Source organism: Leopardus geoffroyi, chromosome B4, assembly GCF_018350155.1.
Source record: "Leopardus geoffroyi isolate Oge1 chromosome B4, O.geoffroyi_Oge1_pat1.0, whole genome shotgun sequence".
Lineage (NCBI taxonomy): Eukaryota > Metazoa > Chordata > Mammalia > Carnivora > Felidae > Leopardus > Leopardus geoffroyi.
Window position 1 is genome coordinate 5716608 of NC_059341.1, and position 19073 is coordinate 5735680.

Consider the following 19073-nt stretch of genomic DNA (forward strand, 5'->3'; position numbering starts at 1 on the left):
ATCTTGCTGATGTCCTCTAACTCAGATGATGTGATCTGATATGTAGGAAATTCTGAGTGGGTCTTCCCTTCAGAAACTTCACCTCCAGTTTTCCAGAGAAAACTCTTTTTTTGTTTTAATTAATTTTTTTTTTCACTTATGCTTCTGGTGCTTGTGCTTTGAGAATTTCATTGTGCTCTGTTGGCATAATTTCAGTGGCTCCACCTTGCTCATGGAAGGACATTCAAACTCTTTATCCAAATTTTTGTAGCACTGGAAATCTGGCTAGAATATACTTTTCTGTCCTTAATCTTCTGTTACTCTACGGGCTTCAGCTCATCTGTTGGTTTGCTTAGTGTCCCCACAAGCCCAAGCCCCATGGGTGCAGTTTTTGCAATAGTGTGGAGGTTGTCACCAGGAAAAGGCCAGCGGGTTCTGAGTACAAACAAAACCACCACCTTGACTTGAATATAGTGGAAGTTCACCTGCTTTCCTCACAACTCAGAGCAAAGGGAACTCTCTGTGAGGAAGCAGCAACACTAGCCCTGAAGACAGCTTCAGGGAATTGCTTAAGGAATAACGTCACCATTTAAGAAAAAAGCTTTTAGTCTGTGGGAGAAAGATATGCAGATAGAAAAAATCATGTCTGTGACAACTGCAGTTAGCAGATGTTGGCTAAAAATTTTTGAGGAGCACACATCTTGGACGCAATAGGGAGTAGGTAGGAGGATTCGCAGTGTTCCTTGAGAGGTAGGACTTGTCTTGAAGATAAGCTGGGTACTTCTAGGTACATAGCAGGTGCACAGTAAATATTTGTTGAATGATTTTCTGATTGGGAAATGAAAAAATGAGCAATAACAGACTGACTCAATGGTTTTCTAATTTCTTATTAGTGTTTTAGGGAGAAACACAAGAATGTGCCTTTAAATAGAATATTAGAATTTTCATGCCACACTATCTTTAGGGTAAATTGGAGGGAGGGTGGGAGGGAAGGAGTCACAGGCAGGGAGTCAAAAAAAAATCCTCCTTGTGACTTCCCAAATCCCTTCCTTATATTGAACGGTAGGAGAAGCTGGTGTTGGGGAAATATAATTAAAAAAAAAAAAATCATCTCTCAATCCAGAAAACCTCTCCACAAGAATGGGAGAGAAAAAAACCACAGTTTTGTTACTGAGTAGGCATTCAACCAGATTATAATGTGAATCACAGGCAATCTGCTCAGGGATTGCAAAGACAGGAGGAATCCTGCCCCCTTATACAGCGAAGCAGATACAGCCTCTCATAGATACATGTCCTCAAGATAAGTAAGAGGATGCTATGTAGTTCATCCTAACATTTCCATGGTAACTGGGGAGACCACCTGTGCTGGTTTTATCCAGGGGAGAAATTGACTCCTCATCTATTTAGAACAGGAGGTAGTTCTGCAAATGGAAACAAGGTGCCCAGTGAAGCTAGCCTCTCATCCTCTCAAGAAAGCTCCCAATGGAGTTATCTCCCTTGATGTTTTCACTTCAAAACCATAGCCTCTCAGTCATAGAGGCTGTTTCTGTGCTACTTGGTAGAGACAATCAATAATTATTTCTCTTGTTGACAATTTGACTTATAAGACACACTAGGTATATCTCAAATCTACCTAAACATCCATTTAAAGATAAAGATTTATCTGTCTGCGTGTCTATCCATCTTTAAACAGGCATATCTCATCTTATTGTGCTTTGCCTCATTGCATATTGCAGATAATGTTTTTTTTTTTTTTTACAGATTGAATACTTGTGGCAATCTTGCATCCAACAAGACTATCAGTGCTATTTTTTCCAGCAGCCTTTGCTCACTGTTTCCCATTTTGGTAATTCTTGCAATGTTGCAAACTCTTTCATTATCATTGTATTTGTTATAGTGATCTGTGATGTTACTATAGTAATTGTCTTGGTTGCCATAAACTGCACCCATATAAAATGGCAAATTTATTTATTTATTTATTTATTTATTTATTTATTTATTTATTAACATTTATTTATTTTTGAGACAGAGAGAGACACAGCATGAACGGGGGAGGGGCAGAGAGAGAGGGAGACACAGAATCGGAAGCAGGCTCCAGGCTCTGAGCCATCAGCCCAGAGCCCGACGCGGGGCTCGAACTCGCCGACCGCGAGATCGTGACCTGAGCTGAAGTCAGACGCTTAACCGACTGAGCCACCCAGGCGCCCCTAAAATGGCAAATTTAATCGATAAATGTATAGGTTTTGACTGATGCATCGACGGGCCGTTTCTCCATCCCCCCTTCCCTCTCCTTTAGCCTTCCTACTCCATGAGACACCATAATATTGAAATGAGGCCAGTTAATAACCCTACCATTGGTCTCTAAGTGCGCAAGTCAGATGAAGTCACATGTCTCTCACTTAAATAAAAAACTAGATATGAGAAACTTAGCGTGTAAGGCACGTCAAAAGGCAAGATAGGCCAAAAACTAGCCGTCTTGTGCCAAACAGTTAGCTAAGTTGTGAATACAAAGAAGTTCTTGAAGAAAATTAAAAATGCTACCCCAGTGAACACTAATGATAAGAAATCAAAGTGGCCTTACTGCTGATATGGAGAACATTTGAATGGTCTAGACAGAAGATCAAACCAGTCACATCATTCCCTTGTGAGAGAAAGGCCCAATTCTCTTCAATTCTATGAAGCCTGAGAGAGGTGGGGGAGCTGCTGAAGTAATGTTTGAAGCTGGAAGAGGTTGGTTCATGAACTTTAAGGAAAGAAGCCATCTCCATAACATAAAAGAATAAGTTGAAGCAGCAAGTTATCCAGAAAATCTAGCTAAGATAATGAAGGTAGGTAAATTAAACAACAGATTGCCAATGTAGATGAAACAGCCTTCTATTGGAAGGGATGCCATCTAGGACTTTCATAGTCAGAAAGAAGTCAATGCCTGGCTTCAAAGCTTCAAAGGACAGGCTAATTCTCTTGTTAGGGGCTAGTGTAGCTGGTGACTTTAAGTTGAAGTCAGTGATCATTGGCCATTCCGAAATCCCTAGCACCCTTGAGATTTATGTTAAATCTATTCTGCCTGTGCTCTATAAATGGAAGAAGAAAGCCTGGATGACAGCACATCTGTTTATAACATGGTTTACTGAGTAGTTGGAACCCATGGTTGAGACCTACTGCTCAGGAAGATTCCTTTCAAAATATGACTGCTCATTGACAACGCACCTGGCCACCCAAGAGTTCCAATGGAAATGGATAATGAAATTAATATTGTTTTCATGCCTGCTAACACAACACCCATTCTGTAGCCCTTGGATCAAGGAGTCATTTCAACTTCCAAGTTTATTATGTAAGAAATACATTGCATAAGGCTATCGCTGCCATAGACAGTGATTCCTCTGATGGATCTGGGCAAAGTAGATTGAAAACCTTCTGGAAAGGATTCACCATTCCAGATGCCATTAAGAACATTTATGATTCATGGGAAGGGGTCAAAATACCAACATTCACAGGATAATTGGAATTGGGAGAAGTTCATTCTAGCCCTCATGGATGACTTTGAGGGGTTCAAGACCTCAGTGTAGGGAGTCACCGCAGATGAGGTGGAAACAGAGAGAGGACCAGAATCAGAAGTGGGGCCTGAAGATGGGACTGAATTGCTACAACCTCAGATTGAACAGATAAGAAGTTGCTTCTCATGGAGGAGCAAAGAAAGTGATTTCTTGAGAAGGAATCTACTCCTGGTGAAGATGCTGTGAAGATTATTGAAATGATGACAAAGGATTTAGAATATTACAGCGGCACCTGGGTGGTTCAGTCGGTTGAGTGGTTCAGGTCATGATCTTGCGGTTCACAAGTCTGAGCCCCGCCTTGGGCTCTGTGCTGACAGCTCAGAGCCTGGAGCTTGCTTCATAGTCTGTGTCTCCCTCTCTCTCTGCCCCTCCCTGCTCATGCTCTGTCTGTCTCTCTCAAAAATAAATAACCATTAAGAAAATCAGAATATTACATAAACTTGATGAAGCAGCAGCAAAGTTTGATAGCATTGACTCCAATTTTGAAAGAAATTCTACAGTGGATATTATCAAAGAGCATCACTTGCTACAGATAAATCATTTGCAAAAGGAAGAGTCAGTCACTACAGCAAACTTCATTGTTGTTTTATTTAAGAAGTTTCCACGCCACCCTAACCTTCAGCAATCACCACCCTGATCAGTCAGCAGCCATCACCATCAAGGCAAGACCTTCCATCAGCAAAGATAATGACTCACTGAAAGCTCAAATGATGGTTAGCAATTTTTAGCAGTATTTTTACATTAAGGTATGTATCTTGATTTTTAAAGACATAATGGTATTGCACACTTAACAACTATAATATAGTGTAAAGATAACTCTTGTATACACTGGGAAACCAAAAACTTCATTTGACCGGCCTTATTGTGTTACTTGCTTTATTGTGGTGGTCTGGAACTGAACCCACAATATCTCTGAGATATGCCTGTAGATATCTATCTCTATATGTAGATATCTAACTATCTCTATAGCTATTTATCTAGATAGGTAGGTAGGTAGATATAGATAGATATCTTCTGGTAGGCTCACAATCAACTTGAAAATATCACAGTAACTCTCATTTAGGAAATATCTGCTAAATTCCCCCCACTGTGCGAGAACATCTCTCATTCTCATAACAACCCAATATACCTTGGACAAGGGGCTCCATTTTATAGGTGAGAAAATCCCATCCAGGAAAGTCAGTGACTCCCACGATGGTGCAAAGCTTATCACTGCTAAGTTGGGGCTTGGACTGAGGTCTGTCTGGTTCACCCACCTACCATCTTTCTGCAGTACCCTATGGTCTCACAGATCCAGCTCACCTCAGTGTACACAGGAGATCATAGGAACTTCACTTCTTCTCAACAAGTATGATCACATCAGGGAGGACAGTAGCCTTTCAGGACTGTATAGAAGCAGCTGTTCTAGCTAAACTAATTGTAGCCCCAAAGCTGTTGCAATGCTATGACTATGATCTTTGCTATAAACCCTGACAAATAGTCTCTCCTTGACCAAACTCTGTTCAGGCTCCCTTGAATTATTTGTCAACGAGGCATGACTTTTGGGCTTCTGTGTTTGTCTCTGCATTGTTCAATTTTAACACAAGTCCTAGCAAATCAGTTTAAACAGAACCCTGCCCCCCCTTCACCTCCCCCCCCCCCCCGCCCTGGCTGCCACCATTCTGGATATCTGATTGAGTTCTTGGTTCTCTAGCATCTCTCAGGTGATGTCTGATCACCTGGGTGCCTTCAGCAAGAATCCTGGGGTTTGGGCAGAATCCCCCTTATTCCTGATGTTTCCTCTTAGTAACTCCCTCTTTGCCATGATGTATTTGGAGTTGAATCCAATCTCTCTCACCCCCTGCAAGACCCCATTGCAGGGGTCCCTATACCTATTGTGATGCCCCCTTCATCTTACTAAGGGAGGCAGGAGAGGGCAAAAGCAGGCAAGAGAAATGAGATAATAGAAAAATGCAAGGAAGAGTGAGAGCAACAGTGGGGAATTCCTACGGACAGAAAGTTGAGTGATATGGGAAGTTACATCATAGGAGAAGTGGTGTGAGGGTCCGGCAGGAACTAGAAGTCCCTGTTTGCATGTGTGGTGGCCAGGGTGGGCAGGGATGCACAGAGATCCTTGTAACCTCCTAGTGCACTTCTGGATTTCATTTAACAGTGTGTATTAATTTCCTGTGGTTGCTAGAATAAATGACCACAAACTGGATGACCTAAAAACAATAGAAATCTATTCCCTCATGATTTTAGAGGCCAAGAGTTCAAACTCATGTGTTGGTGGGGCCACTCTCCCTCTGAAGGCTCTGTGGGACAGTCGTTCCTTGCCTCTTCCAGCTTCTGGTGGCTCCCAGCGTTCCTTGGCTTGCAGCCATACTACTCCAATCACTGTCTGCCTCTTCACATGTCCTTCTCTTCTCTGCATGTCCCTCCTAAGGACACTTGACACTGGATTTAGTGCCCATCCATACAATCCAGGATTCCAGGTGGACATCTGTTTTGAGGGGTCACCATTCAAATGCTCCTCATTGGTCCAGTGACTCTTTTGGAGCTCTAATACACCACTGACCCCTAAACAATACAGGTTTGAACTGTATGGTACAATTGAACATCCACTTATACGTGGATTTTTACAGTATGGTACTATAAATGTATTTTCTCTTCCTTATAATTTTTTTAATAACATACTCTGTACTCTAGTGTACTTGATTGTAAGAGTACAACGTATAATACATACAACATACAATACGTGTTAATTGACTGCTCACGTTATGGGTAAGGCTTCTGGCCAACAGTAGGCTATTAGTAGTTAAGTTTTGAGGGAGTCAGAAGTTACATGTGGATTTTTGACTGTCTGAGGGGTTGATGTCCCTAACCCTGTGTTGTTCCAGGGCCAACTGTACAAAAAAACTGTAAGAAGTATAAAGACAAATTGGACTGAGATCCTGTCCTTGGGGGCGTACAGCCTACAAAGGGAGGCAAAACACACACTTCCATAACTTGATAGGTGCCATGAGAGAAGGACAGAGAAATACAATCCGATGGGAGCTCAGAGAGGTGGGAGCTACACCAGCTTCGTGGGTACACCCGGACGGGGATAGTTCTTGGCAGATGCATCAACTGAACTGGATCCTGAGAGACAGGAAGACATTGAAGATATTGAATGTGTGGGAATGGGGCATTCTAGGCAGGCATACTAGTATCCGGAGTCACAGAGGCAGGAAGTAATAGGAGTTTATGGGCAGTATTAAGAAATGTAGATTGACCAGAGCACAGGTGAGTGAAAGGTGGAAATGGAGTCAGGTAGAGAGGGAGGTTGGGGACAGGTTGGTGGCCCTGCATGGGTTTTCGCCAGTGAAGATGACACAGAGTTTTGAACATGAGTATGATGGGATAGCAACTTTGATTTGTGAGGATAATAGTTTTATATTTCATAAATAATAAGGATTATTTTAAGCTAAAGACACTTGGGATTCAACAGATACGGAAAGAGGCTTTCTGGAAACTTCCCTCATCTGACCCAAAGCAGAAATTTCAGAAAAATGAGGACAGCCATAAATTCTTCCTTCAGGGTGAGTCTATTCATAGGAGCGAGACCAAGAGTAAACATACTTAACCATAAATCCTCTCTCTGTGGAAATTTTATGGCCCTGACCACTCATAGCTGTGTAGACAAACATTCTTATCTCCTATGTATTTTCCCGAAAACCCATTTACATTTCCTAAAGAAGCATATTTGTCCTTCCTATACTCCTATAGGAAGCCTTTCCCCCCACCCCCACTTCCCTTTCTCCTGCCAAGCTAGGTGTTTAAGCCCCAAATTCTAGCTACTCCTTTCAGTTACTAATCACTCCTGCATATATGTGTTGCATGTGTAAGTAAAAGCCTGCTTCTCTTGCTAATGTCATTTGTCAGTTTAATCAGCAGGCCCCAGGTTCTTAACATAAGAGGGCAGAGGAAAAGTTATTCCTACTCTGTAGTTTATAATGTATGTTATATATATGAATTAAAATGAGGAGAGAGACTTAAGATGGGGAGACTGATCCAGACATGAGTAGCAGGAAGAAAGTAGAGATGTGTATGTCTTTTGGAGAGACTACAGAGGAAGAATCACAAGGATTTAGTTAAAAAAATAGGGAAAGGGGACAGTCAACAATGACTCTGAGGTCCTGAGCCTGGATGACTAGACCTACGATGGTGCCGCTAATGGAAGTAGGAAATACAAGAGAGGTAGAGATTGTAAGAAAATAGAGCTAGTCAGTGGAGACTGTTTAAAGCCTAGAAACCAGGTAGTATTCCATTGTATATATAAACCACATCTTCTTTATCCATTTGCCAGTTGACGGACATTTAGGCTCTTTGCATAATGTGACCATTTGCAGCAACGTGGATGGACCTGGAGGGTATTATGCTAAGTGAAGTAAGTCAGGCAGAGAAAGATACCATGTGTTTTCACGCATATGTGGATCTTGAGAAACTTAACAGAAGACCATGGGAGAGGGGAGGGGGAAAAAAAATTACCGGGAGGGAGGGAGGCAAACCATAAGAGACTCTCGGATACTGAGAACAAACTGAGGGTGGATGGGGGCCGGGGGAGAGGGGCAGGGAGGAAGGCACTTGTTGGGATGAGCACTGGGTGTTGTATGGAAATCAATTTGACAATAAATTATATTTAAAAAAAGTCAAGCAAGCAAGCCTAGAAGGCACAAGGTGGTGGGAAAGAACCAAGAGAAAAGTGGAAACAAGATGGGCAGAGAGGCCTTGGAAGTGATGGGGGCGGGGGGGTGGGTAGGAGGAAAGGGGCTGGTCAAGGGAGCAGTCGCAGGTGGAGGGGGCGAAAGGGGAAAGTGCTGTGTTGCAGTGATGATGGGATCAAGATCAAAGGAGGGTCTTTCCTTGTATAAAAAACTGCAGAAAGGTAGATGAGGCCCTAGTGCATTGCACAAGCGCTGGCAGGAAGGTAGTTCTGAGAGGAAGCAGTGCCTGGGGACAGATAGGAGGGCAGAGCTGGCTCTGGGTGTTGGAGGAGTAGATGCAACATGTGTAGACCTGTAGCAACATGTGTGGGTCACTCCCAAGAGATCTCGTGAAGGGAAAGAGGAACATAGTAACAGTAACTTAAAAGTTATGAGTCTCTCACTCTTTTGGGGACCTTTAGTGATTCCCCAAATTTCCAACATCAACTCAACGCGAGCGACACTTTGATGCCAACCATGACAAAACCAAGTTCTTGCAGGGACAAGTAGGGAATTAAACCATTAAGAGGCATCTTTATTTCTTTCTTTTATTCCATTTTTACATATCCACCTCTGTCATTAAGTCACAATATTTTATCAAAATATACAAACAACACAGATCCTTAAAAATAGCTAGAATTCTCATCAAAGAAGATCGACTGCTACAAGTAGCATGCATGGGTCTTTTATTTTGACTAATGCCTAAAGGGAGACTTATGAGTCATGAAATAACCATCAAGGGTGTGATAAGAGATTGGTTTTCTTTTCTCTTGGAAGCGCTATGCCCTTCTTGTTATAGCGTGGAAAGGATTGTAGTGAGTGGCTTCCACGATATTGAAATCAGCTGAGAGTAGGTGGATGGGGTGGTTCCACTGGCAGGAGTAAATGAGTCTATCTTTGTTGGACTCTCAGTGTAATATCTATGTTGATAAGATAGCCAGAGTAGGTGTTTTATTAAACCCTCCACCTCAGCGACATGATCTCTTTTCACTTTCTGTTTTCCTCTTTCCCAAGAATTCCATGGCTAATCAGAATGAATGGATTTGTAAATCTCACGTTACAAGCTATGTTTATTGTGAAGAATTCCCATAAAAACCTACCCAGGGCTTCCCCCATCACCATTTACACTTCCCCAGACGTGAACAGAATAAAACGGGTCACTGGCTACTTGTCTGTGGCTGAATGAAGCCCACTTTCCCACGAGGCGACGTGCTGTTTCAGTCTCCAGAAGCCCGTGCTCACTGTGCCCCCTTCCGTCATCAAGTATTTCACCGATCAGCCGTTGGTGCCCATGTGAAGAGCCACGGTTTAGGGCAGTGTTAAGTTTTCAGATCTTTCACAGGGCGGAGGAGAACCCTCGTTCCAGTAAATAACTATGGTTAGTGATGACCTAACATCAGGGGTGGCCGCAGGAGAGGACGGGAGAGACACCGAAGGGCGTTGTAATGAGTGGAGCTGGGTTCTGCTGCAGATACAGAGTCAGTGTGGAGCTTGAAGGTCTCAGCCGGTGTTATTGAGTGTTTCTTTTCTTTTCCAAGGTGAAAAGGAATCCAAGGAGTGTCACTTGAACCAGTTCGCAGAGAGAAGGCAAAATCCCTCGCGTGTCAGGGGAAGTGGTTCAGGATATCAACCTCTCCATCCCTGGGTTGATGAAGGAAAAGTTTCTGAACATATTCTGGTCCATACTGTTGATGAGGGTTCTGTCAGCAAATGATAGCCGGGGCTTCTCATTTAAGAACTCTTTGTCGAAATTGCTGCAGTCATACGGTGATTTCTTGATCAGAGTTCGAGGGAGGGAGGAACAAAAGGAAGAAAATCAGCCACTGCATTAATTATCTTTCTTTTGTTATCTAGGCTGTCATGTGTACATGACACTGCATGCTATCCGCATTGCAGATGAACTGAAGTAACACTCATAGATGGTCATAGGTGGATTCATGGAACATTCCTAAGATCCCGAGGCATTAGCTTGTCAATAGTACACTTAGATTCATGTAAAGGAATTTCATTATATACATCCAAGTAGGGTCTAATGATTCTGGTTAATAGTTTACCTGAAACAGGATTGGCCACTTCTGAAAAGGAGGCGGGGCCAGATGTGACCTGTATCCTTTTAGTCTTTAGGGGGTAGCTGAGGGGGAAGAGGGGAGGGCTGGAGGATGGGAGTGGAGGCAAGGAGTTTTACAGATTTTATATTCCTATTCTTACATCAATATCCTTCACTACTGCTGGCTTCTCCACCCATGTTCGTTTTATCATTAACCATCTTGGACCGTCTTCCATAGATCGATGGAGACAAACTCCCCTCGAGCCACCTAGCTCACTGGTGCCCGTGAGAGAAAAAAAAAAAGAAGGTAAAAACAAACACCTATTTATAAACACTGCTTACTATGGTGTATAGTTCAGTTTTTTTTTTAAGATGACCAAAAGTCACCCTTATATATATGAGCATAACTAAAAGTCAGAGACTCTCCCTCCCCTCAAGGGGGCCCCTGGGCTGGTGAAGCCAATGGCCTGTGGCCTCTGCCTACAAATAGCTGCTTGGACAACAGGTCAGGGAAATTCCTTCCTACTGGCAGAACTGGGAATTGTCCTGTAGGGAAAGTGTAGATCAAAAGCCTGATTTTTAGATGGACACTATCAAGCCAATTGTAATGTACTGTGAAAGTTGAGGCATGAGTTACATTGTTCTGATGAGCGAAACTAGGTAAAAAAAAATCATTTTATCACAAATTATTAACCCACGTATTAGGGATGGTGCTGGTCCAAATAGCAAGTGCTAGAGACCAGCCTATGGAACCCTTAGCGCGTCCCCAGAGCTTGGGACAATGTTGTGTCCTAGGAACACACTCACTTCGTCCTCCCCCCTCCTGAGGAACAGCAGTGGCTGTTTTCTGGAGCGAGGCACTCTGCTTCGGGATCCACGAGCCTGTGCCATTTCCATGCAGGAGACAGTAGAGATGGTTTATATCCATACTGACCAGGGATGGGTAAAGCTGGCATATCTACCATTTGCCTTACCCTTTAAAACAACTATTTTTTGAGGGGCGCCTGGGTGGCTGAGGTGGTCAAACATCCCACTTCGGCTCAGGTCATGATCTCCCGGTTCGTGGGTGCGAGCCCCGTGTCGGAATCTGTGCTGACAGCTCGGAGCCCGGAGCCTGCTTCGGATTCTGTGTCTCCCTCCCTGTCTGCCCCTCCCCTGCTCACACTCTCTCTCTCTCAAAAACAAACATTAAAAAAATTAAAAAAACCCCAAAAACTATTTATTGTAAAAACTGTAGTAAAATATACCTAACCTAAAAGTGACCATCTGAACGATTTTTAGGAGTACGGTTCAGTGGCTGTGTGCAGTCACGCTTACCAACATCCGTCTGCCGAGCTTTTTCATTTTAACTGCACTTTACTTTTTTGTAAGTTTATTTACTTATTTTTAGAGTGTGTGCGTGCATGTGAGTGGGGGAGGGGCAGAGAGGGAGAGTGAGAATCCCAAGCAGGGTCCGAGCTGTCAGTGCAGAGCCTGACCTGGGGCTTCACACGGGGCTCGATCTCATGAACCGTGAAATCATGACCTGAGCTGTAATCAAGAGTCGGACGCTTAACCCACTGAGCCCCCTGGGGCGTCCCTTCTTTACTCTGTCTTCGCTTTATGGTGGTTCTGCACATGGACAGGTCATTGTGCCTTTTCTCATGGAGGTTAGCGACTTTCACTAGTGAACATACACCTGGCAATTTAGAGACTTGTCTCTTCCTCAGCCCCAATGTACTTTTTCCTTAAACCAAGTAACAGTGAACGATTGCCGTTAGGGAATATAGTTAACGTGAACCAGTTGCAAACGTCAGGCAAACTTTAATAAATAGCCATGGAAAAGAGGGTTGCAAGATCCCCCGCATACACGTTTGGGTCACAGAATCTGTGACTATGGGGCAGGGATGCATCCTGTGCAAAAGTGCCGTATCTCATCAGAGAGCCACCTGGCACATGCAGGTTATGTCTGAGGCATGCGCCCAGCAATTGATTTTTCATGCAGGTACATTTTCATCGCACAGGTTAGATATTGCAACACAAGAGTAACATCCCCCTGCACCCCATCCCCCCCACTCCCAGCCAGGTAACCTGAATTATGGTTAAGGAAGCACTTTCCTCCAAGAACTGCACCCCAGAGGGAAGGTAGGGGCTCAAGCAGGGGTGAGGGGCAGGCAGGCAGCCCGGGAGCCAAGCTGGAACCAAATGGTCCTGGGAGGGTCCTTACCACTTTAGGCCGGAACGGTGGGTCAATCTCCTTCCTTTCAAGCTCTTCCCAGTTGATCTCCCGGAACAAAGGATGCTGGCGGATGTCTCCCCTCACTCCTAGTCTCTTTTCAGGTTCCCTCACGAAGAGCTGAGAAGCGGCAGAAAGAAAACAGTTACTTCCCAGGGGACCAGCCGGTTAGCCTCAGACGAGGCTGCATTTCATAGTGTGTGAGGCGCAAGTCACGAGGTAAAGACTGCTTTTTGAGGCTTTTCTAACCCGATTTTTCCACTCTCGAGTATCAACTGTTGTCTCCAAACTGGTGACAGCATTCTCCCTCAAATGAGCCTTCTGAATATTCCAGGGTCTGGGTTTTTGCTCCCTTGCTCCTGGCCCTAGAAATGCAGTCTCTTGAGTGATGTAGACCGGTTTTGAAATCAGCTTTGCCTTGTATTATTTACGGGACCTCTGGCAAGTTGCAGGAGTCTGAGTCTGTGTCCTCCCCTGTAAAGTGAATGAAGTATCCTTCCCGCAGGGCGGTTCTGTGCGTGAGATGAAATCACACACACACACGCACACACACATGCATGCACACACACGCACACACGTGCACACGCACGTATGCAGTGATTCGTGGTCTGTAAAACCCAACAGAGAATAAGTGATCAATTTATTTGTTGCTGGGTTGACCGCCCATTAATTGACTTTGATTTCCTACAAAGCTGCCTTCAAAGGATAACAGTGTTGCTTTGATGATATCCTATAAACTAGTCCCTGACGGTCAGCTTGGATAAGGCGTCTGAGTAGTGAGAATCATTTCTGCTTCCTGCAAACCCGCTGGTAAAGTAATACTTAATTCAAATCCTCTTTAATGACCTCTGGTCTGTTACAGATATATTTTCTTCTTTGCACTGTTCCTTCTCCTGTTACTATGAGGTCACGCTGAACCTTGGCCAGGACAGGAAAGGAGCTTGGAAACCCTTCAAACTCCAACACAACGGGTCAAGGGCAGTACGGAATAGGAGAGTCCAAACACGAGACCTGGGGAGTCACGGGTCCCAAGTGCCTGAAGTAGTTACCCCTTTTTATCCGGCAGCTCGATGTTTGTTTATAGAGTAACTTCTAGCTGTAGGGTGTTCATAAGGACACCGTGGGGTCTCTGAAACAGGGATATTCCACGAGGCTCTGGCAGGACCGGACCTCTGGTAACAACTAAATTACAGAGATCTCTTGCTTTTATCTCTTGTAAGAATAGCCAGTCTATGTGTTTCCAAACACTGCCTTACTTATGTTACCTTCCTACTTGAAAATCTTCAAAGGCTCTACCGAAAGGCCCCCAAAAAACCCAAAACCAAAAGAAGAAAAAAAACACAACATGCGGTAGCAAAGTGGAGATTTTTTTCTTCTTTTTAAAAATCATGGTAATCTTTTTATTTTTATTTTTTTATTTAAAAAAATTTTTTTTTTCAACGTTTATTTATTTTGGGGACAGAGAGAGACAGAGCATGAACGGGGGAGGGGCAGAGAGAGAGGGAGACACAGAATCGGAAACAGGCTCCAGGCTCTGAGCCATCAGCCCAGAGCCCGACGCGGGGCTCGAACTCACGGACCGCGAGATCGTGACCTGGCTGAAGTCAGGCGCCTAACCGACTGCGCCACCCAGGCGCCCCCATGGTAATCTTTAAAAGTCCAGGTGGAATACCCACGTAACCAGCTAGTGCAGCCACATGGTCAGCTGTCCCTCTTTACCGTACGGTGGCGGCTGAGGTCTCTCAATGGAAACTTGATGTTCCAAGGCTCCGTTAGAAAACCACTAACATGAGGCTGTCACCCAAGAGATTTCCTACCCACGTGGCCTTGTGCAAGTTTTCCGAGTCTCCATTTCCTCCCCTGGAGAATGCAGGGTGAGGCAAGGTCATCTCTATGCCCTGGTGAGTCCTAACATCCTCTGAGCCTGGCTGGTCATCCCAGGCTCTCTGTGGCCTCTGCGGACACACATCCTTCTGTCCCCACTGTAACCCTCTCTTCTGTCCAGACATACCTACTCACTGAATATGCCACCTGCCTTTACCACCTCTGTCCTTCGCTATGGACATCTCCATCTCGTGAGGAGATACGTCTCCCCACATTTTGCCATTTCCTTCACCTCAGCTTTCAATCCTAGCCCAACACTCAGGGTTCAGCTTATGCTCCTTCTTCTTTGTGAAGCTTTCTTTGACTCCCTCAACTCCTGGTGAGCCCTCCCTGCCCTTCAACTCATACTCGTTGTCATATGGTTAGTTCCGTGACTTATTCCAACCAGCGTTGAGAGTCAGGAGTAGTGCCAGATGCCTCCGCCGTATCGGCCTGACTTTGAAGACAGATTCTAAAAGCAGAGATCACTGTCCCAATCGTCAGTTAAGGACACGGGGGCTCAGAGTAGCTAAATAACTTGCTCAAGATCACAGGTCTAGCCAGGGGTAGAGCCCAAATTATAAACAGCCTCTTTAGTCTCTCCTCTGGGCTCCGTAGGACATCTGAATATCTTCCCTCCATTAAAGAAGGTATCTATCTATCATTTTTAATAGTATTTTGTTAACGTTTTTATTTTTGAGAGAGAGAGAGAGAGAGAGAGGCAGAGAGAGGGAGACACAGAATCCAAAGCAGGTTCCAGGCTCTGAGCTGTCAGCACAGAGCCCGACGCGGGGCTCGAACTCAGGAACGAATGAGATCATGACCTGAGCCAAAGTCGTATGCTCAACCGACTGAGCCACCTTGTTGCCCCAAGAGTATTTTGAAGAGTATTTTTTTTTTAGTAGAGTGTAAGCTATGGAGGGCAAACACCACTTATGTTTCTCTTTCTTACAGAACCTAGCACAGTGCTGTGCACAAAGTAGATGCACGATAAATGTTTGTTAAATACGTGAGCAAGTTGTCTTTCTACTTTATTACATGCAGACCATAGATCTTGAGTCCTCACCTTCTGCCAGCCTCTCGTCTTCAGCATATATAACGGCACATAGAAAAGGCACCAAATGCACAGTAAAATTTTTCTTCTGTAGACTCGAACACCAATGTGGGCCAACAGATGGAAAAGCAGACTGATTCTTCAGAAGCAGAGGGAATAAGTGACTTGCCTAGAAACGATCATCACACCTTACTGGCCCCTACTTTTTAAGGACGTTTTCATGAAACAAGATGAGAGAGAAGGTGGGAGTGTCTCTAGCTCACGTAGTTATAATGAAAGGCTTTACTGGATACAGTGAGAAGTAATTGCCCTATGCCAAGTGCGGACCGTGCTGTTTCCTGTTGGATTTTTCCAGGACCATGTGTCGTTTGTACCTAGAGCATCCTGACAGAGCCTTCTGAGACTGACCCATGTACCTGTGAAATTTAAAAAAATATACTTTCAAAGATAAAATATGTAATGAGAATATAACATGACCTCATGTTCGAGACTCAGATTTCTTTCCCGTCCTGCACAAGAGTGAGTTACTGTCTTCTGTCCCCTGCATCAAAGCACGCCCCCCCCCCCCTTTCTAGGTCTGGTGACCTTGCGGGAGGCCATCAGCTCTGTGCTGGAGAAGCTGCACCAAGGGACTCCGTGTTCATGAAGAAAGACTTGCTTTTGTTCATAGAAGCTGTCAGAGGGCGGTTTACGTTAACAGGAAACAGCACACCTCGTACACGAATGGCCAGGATGTAGCTGTCGTTTGTTTGAATTTACTCGACTGTCTGGGCTGGGGAGCCGTGCTGGGCGGCTGAGGAGGGCCACCAGCGCTTAGCCCCTGTCCCTGGAGAGGGGTCTTCTCCCCTCTTCATTCCCTGCGCAGATATATCTTTCTACAGAAGGGAGAGGTGCTTCTGTTTGGGATCTTTCGTTTTCCGCCCATTTCCGAACAAATGGACGGGACATCCTGGATGAATACATGAGGGAGAAAGGGGTGTTTCTTTTCAAGACTCAACTGAACAGCGGTGTCCCAGTTGCAATTCATGATGCAGCACAGCCTCTTCTGCGCAGTTGTTCAGTACACTACCTGCATCTATGTGCTGTGAGGACTAAAGGGAACAGAGAGTGATATTGATGCAGCTGCTGTAACAGATTCCTTTTTTTTTTTTTTTAGAGGACTCATTACTTCTGGGTTTTACATTATAATTCTCTACAGGAAGTTTCTCAGAAATGACGCTACCTTTGATTTTTGCAGAAAACGGAACTCAAGGATGAGGGGGGCAGTGGGACCAAAGTTATAGAGCAAACCGGGAGGAGAGATGAAACTAGAAGCCATGTTCTTGTCAGCAAATTGCACGAGGAAACTAATTTTTATCAGCCTTACTTCTAGAACACGGCGGAGGACTACCTTCCTTGTGGGGCAAGGAGATGGAATTTTTACCAACACCTACGGGAAAGGATAAGCCCGGTCTCCTCCACGTGGATTTAAGACCTCGTTCGCCAACGAGTCCCACTCTCTCCCACTTTTTATTCTTACTTGTCTTGGTTGCTGCTCTGTTCAGCCAGATTTATTTTCTATTCTTCTAGCAAATCTTTTTCCCGCTATTGAAAGCGCACATGATTTTGGTTTTGGTATTTGCTGGCATTAACCCTTAGATTTTATTTTGTTCTTAAGCTTTTTATTTTGAAACAATCACAGCGTCTTAGTCTGCTTGGGCTGCTACAACAAAATGACACGGACTGAGTGGTGCCTTAAACATTAAACAACAGACATTTAGTTTTCACAGTTCTGGAGTCTGGAAGTCCAAGATCAAGGTGCCTGTGTGGGCACTTTCTGGCGAGGACCCTCTTTTTGGCGTGTAGGTGGCCGCCTTCTTGCTGTGTCCTCACATGGCCTTCCTCTGGTGCATGCACTTGGAGGGGGGGATAGCTCTCTCTTCCTCTTTTTATAAGGGCACTCGTCCACTGTGGTGACCCCACCCCGATTATGTCATCTCTGCCTCATTATGTCCCAAAGGCCTCATCATCTTGGGGGTTAGGGCTTCAACATAGGATTTGGGGCCGGCACATTCAGTCCATACATATCAATTCACAGGATGTTGAAAGCTAGTACAGGTGTCCTGTGTCCCTGTCACCTGGCTTCCCCTAATGCCTACGTCTTTTATAATTATAGAACGACACCCAAAGCAGGAGGCCAGCATCGATACAATGTGTGTGTCTAGTTCTCTGTCATTTTATCCCATGCGTAGATTTGGGTAACCACCGTGCACACAGATCCGTCCCGTCAACACAAAGCTGTCCCTTGGGATCCCCCTCTACAGTCGCTGTCCTGCCTCCACTCTCCCCAGCCCCCACTGCCACTAATCTGATTTCCATCTCCACGCTGCCCTTTGGAGAAGGTTACACAAGTGGACTCACAGTATGTGACCCTTGGAGACTGGCCTTTTTTCACTCCGCACAACACCCTTGCGATCCACCCAGGTTGTTTTGTAGATCGATAACCGTTCCTGCCTTTTTCTTGCTGAGTAATATTCCTTGTATGTGTCTTGTCATCTTTCCTCTCTACCTGGAACTGATCCTTCTTCCCACACCGTCTTTCTCTCCTGTGAAAAACCGTCACTTCCAGCATTAACTTCTGAGGAACTCCACCTGGCCCCGTGACTCCTTCACCCTCCCTCCTGGCTGTGAGCCCCACCCCCCCCCCCCCCCCCCCCACATCCCGAGGCGGCACTGGGTTTGGAAGCATAGCTGTTGAGCTTTCGCGGAACATCAAGGGGTAAATGTGGATCGCCTCCAGGCAGCCCCCGAGCTGTTTCCTTAATTCCCTTCTGGGGGGGTTTCGTTGGCCCAGGCCTTTTCAGTGTACCCCCACACTACGAGACTGAAGCGTGTCTCCTCAAAAGTCACACATCGAAGCCCTACCCCCCATGCGAGTGAACTTGCAGGAAACAAGTAATTACGGTTAAATGAGGTCATGTGGGTGGGAGCCCGATCCAATAGGATTGGAGTCCTTATAAGAGGAAACAGCAGAGAGCTCTTCGCCCGTGTGTGAGTGAAGATGAGGCAAGGAGGCACCTGTCTGCAAGGCAGGAAGAAAGCCTTCGCCAGAAACCGACCCTGCTGGACCTTGCCTTTGGACTCCCAGCCTCCGGAACTGTAAGTAAATTTGTTGGGTTGAGCCCCTCGGTCTGTGATATTTTGTTACAGCAGCTGGAGCCAACCAATCCTACCTCACCTTGAGCCCACGTGTCCAGTCCGTGTACAACCCATGCGGCAACTGTCATAATGTCTCAACTTGCCTTTGCGTAAAGCAACACTGCTTCCATCCCAATCCTGATCATTTTTACTGTTGTCATCTTCTTAATTGGTTAATTTTGAAATCACCTTTCATTTTATAGGTGTGTTGTTCAGTCATTGAAAATGTGTTTCATGGGTCATTCCGAGAGTTTCCTAGGTTTGTGGTTTCTTTGCATAACAGAAACAGAAAGCTGAGTTGAGGTGGCTCAGACTTGCAATGCCATCGGCCTCGGGTGGGGTGTCCTGGGGGGGCTCTCTCCGCACTGGACTCCTGAGGGAGGGCTGCAGAGTTGCCTCAGCATCTCAGACTCTGGACAAGTTGCCGGTCGTATTAGAGCAGGAGAAGTGGGTGCCCTTT

At 45.1% G+C, this 19073-nt stretch overlaps 1 protein-coding gene and 1 long non-coding RNA gene across 4 annotated transcripts in view; both read right to left on the reverse strand.

Moving 5' to 3' along the window:
- Nucleotides 1–9309: 9309 nt before the first annotated feature.
- The window catches only part of PRKCQ (protein kinase C theta), a 186793-nt gene continuing 177029 nt past the window's right edge, over nucleotides 9310–19073 (reverse strand). For all 3 annotated transcript variants that reach the window (XM_045462522.1, XM_045462521.1, XM_045462523.1), the window contains 2 exons: nucleotides 12511–12639; nucleotides 9310–10031 (listed from right to left, as the gene is read on the reverse strand). In XM_045462522.1, the coding sequence (XP_045318478.1) occupies nucleotides 9876–10031; nucleotides 12511–12639 (285 nt within the window). In that variant the 3' untranslated portion in view covers nucleotides 9310–9875. The remainder of the gene's footprint in view (nucleotides 10032–12510; nucleotides 12640–19073) is intronic.
- LOC123589913 lies at nucleotides 16556–17825 on the reverse strand. The gene is made up of 2 exons (XR_006708512.1): nucleotides 17710–17825; nucleotides 16556–17576 (listed from the first exon to the last, which is right to left on the reverse strand). It is a non-coding gene; the product is annotated as an uncharacterized LOC123589913 (long non-coding RNA).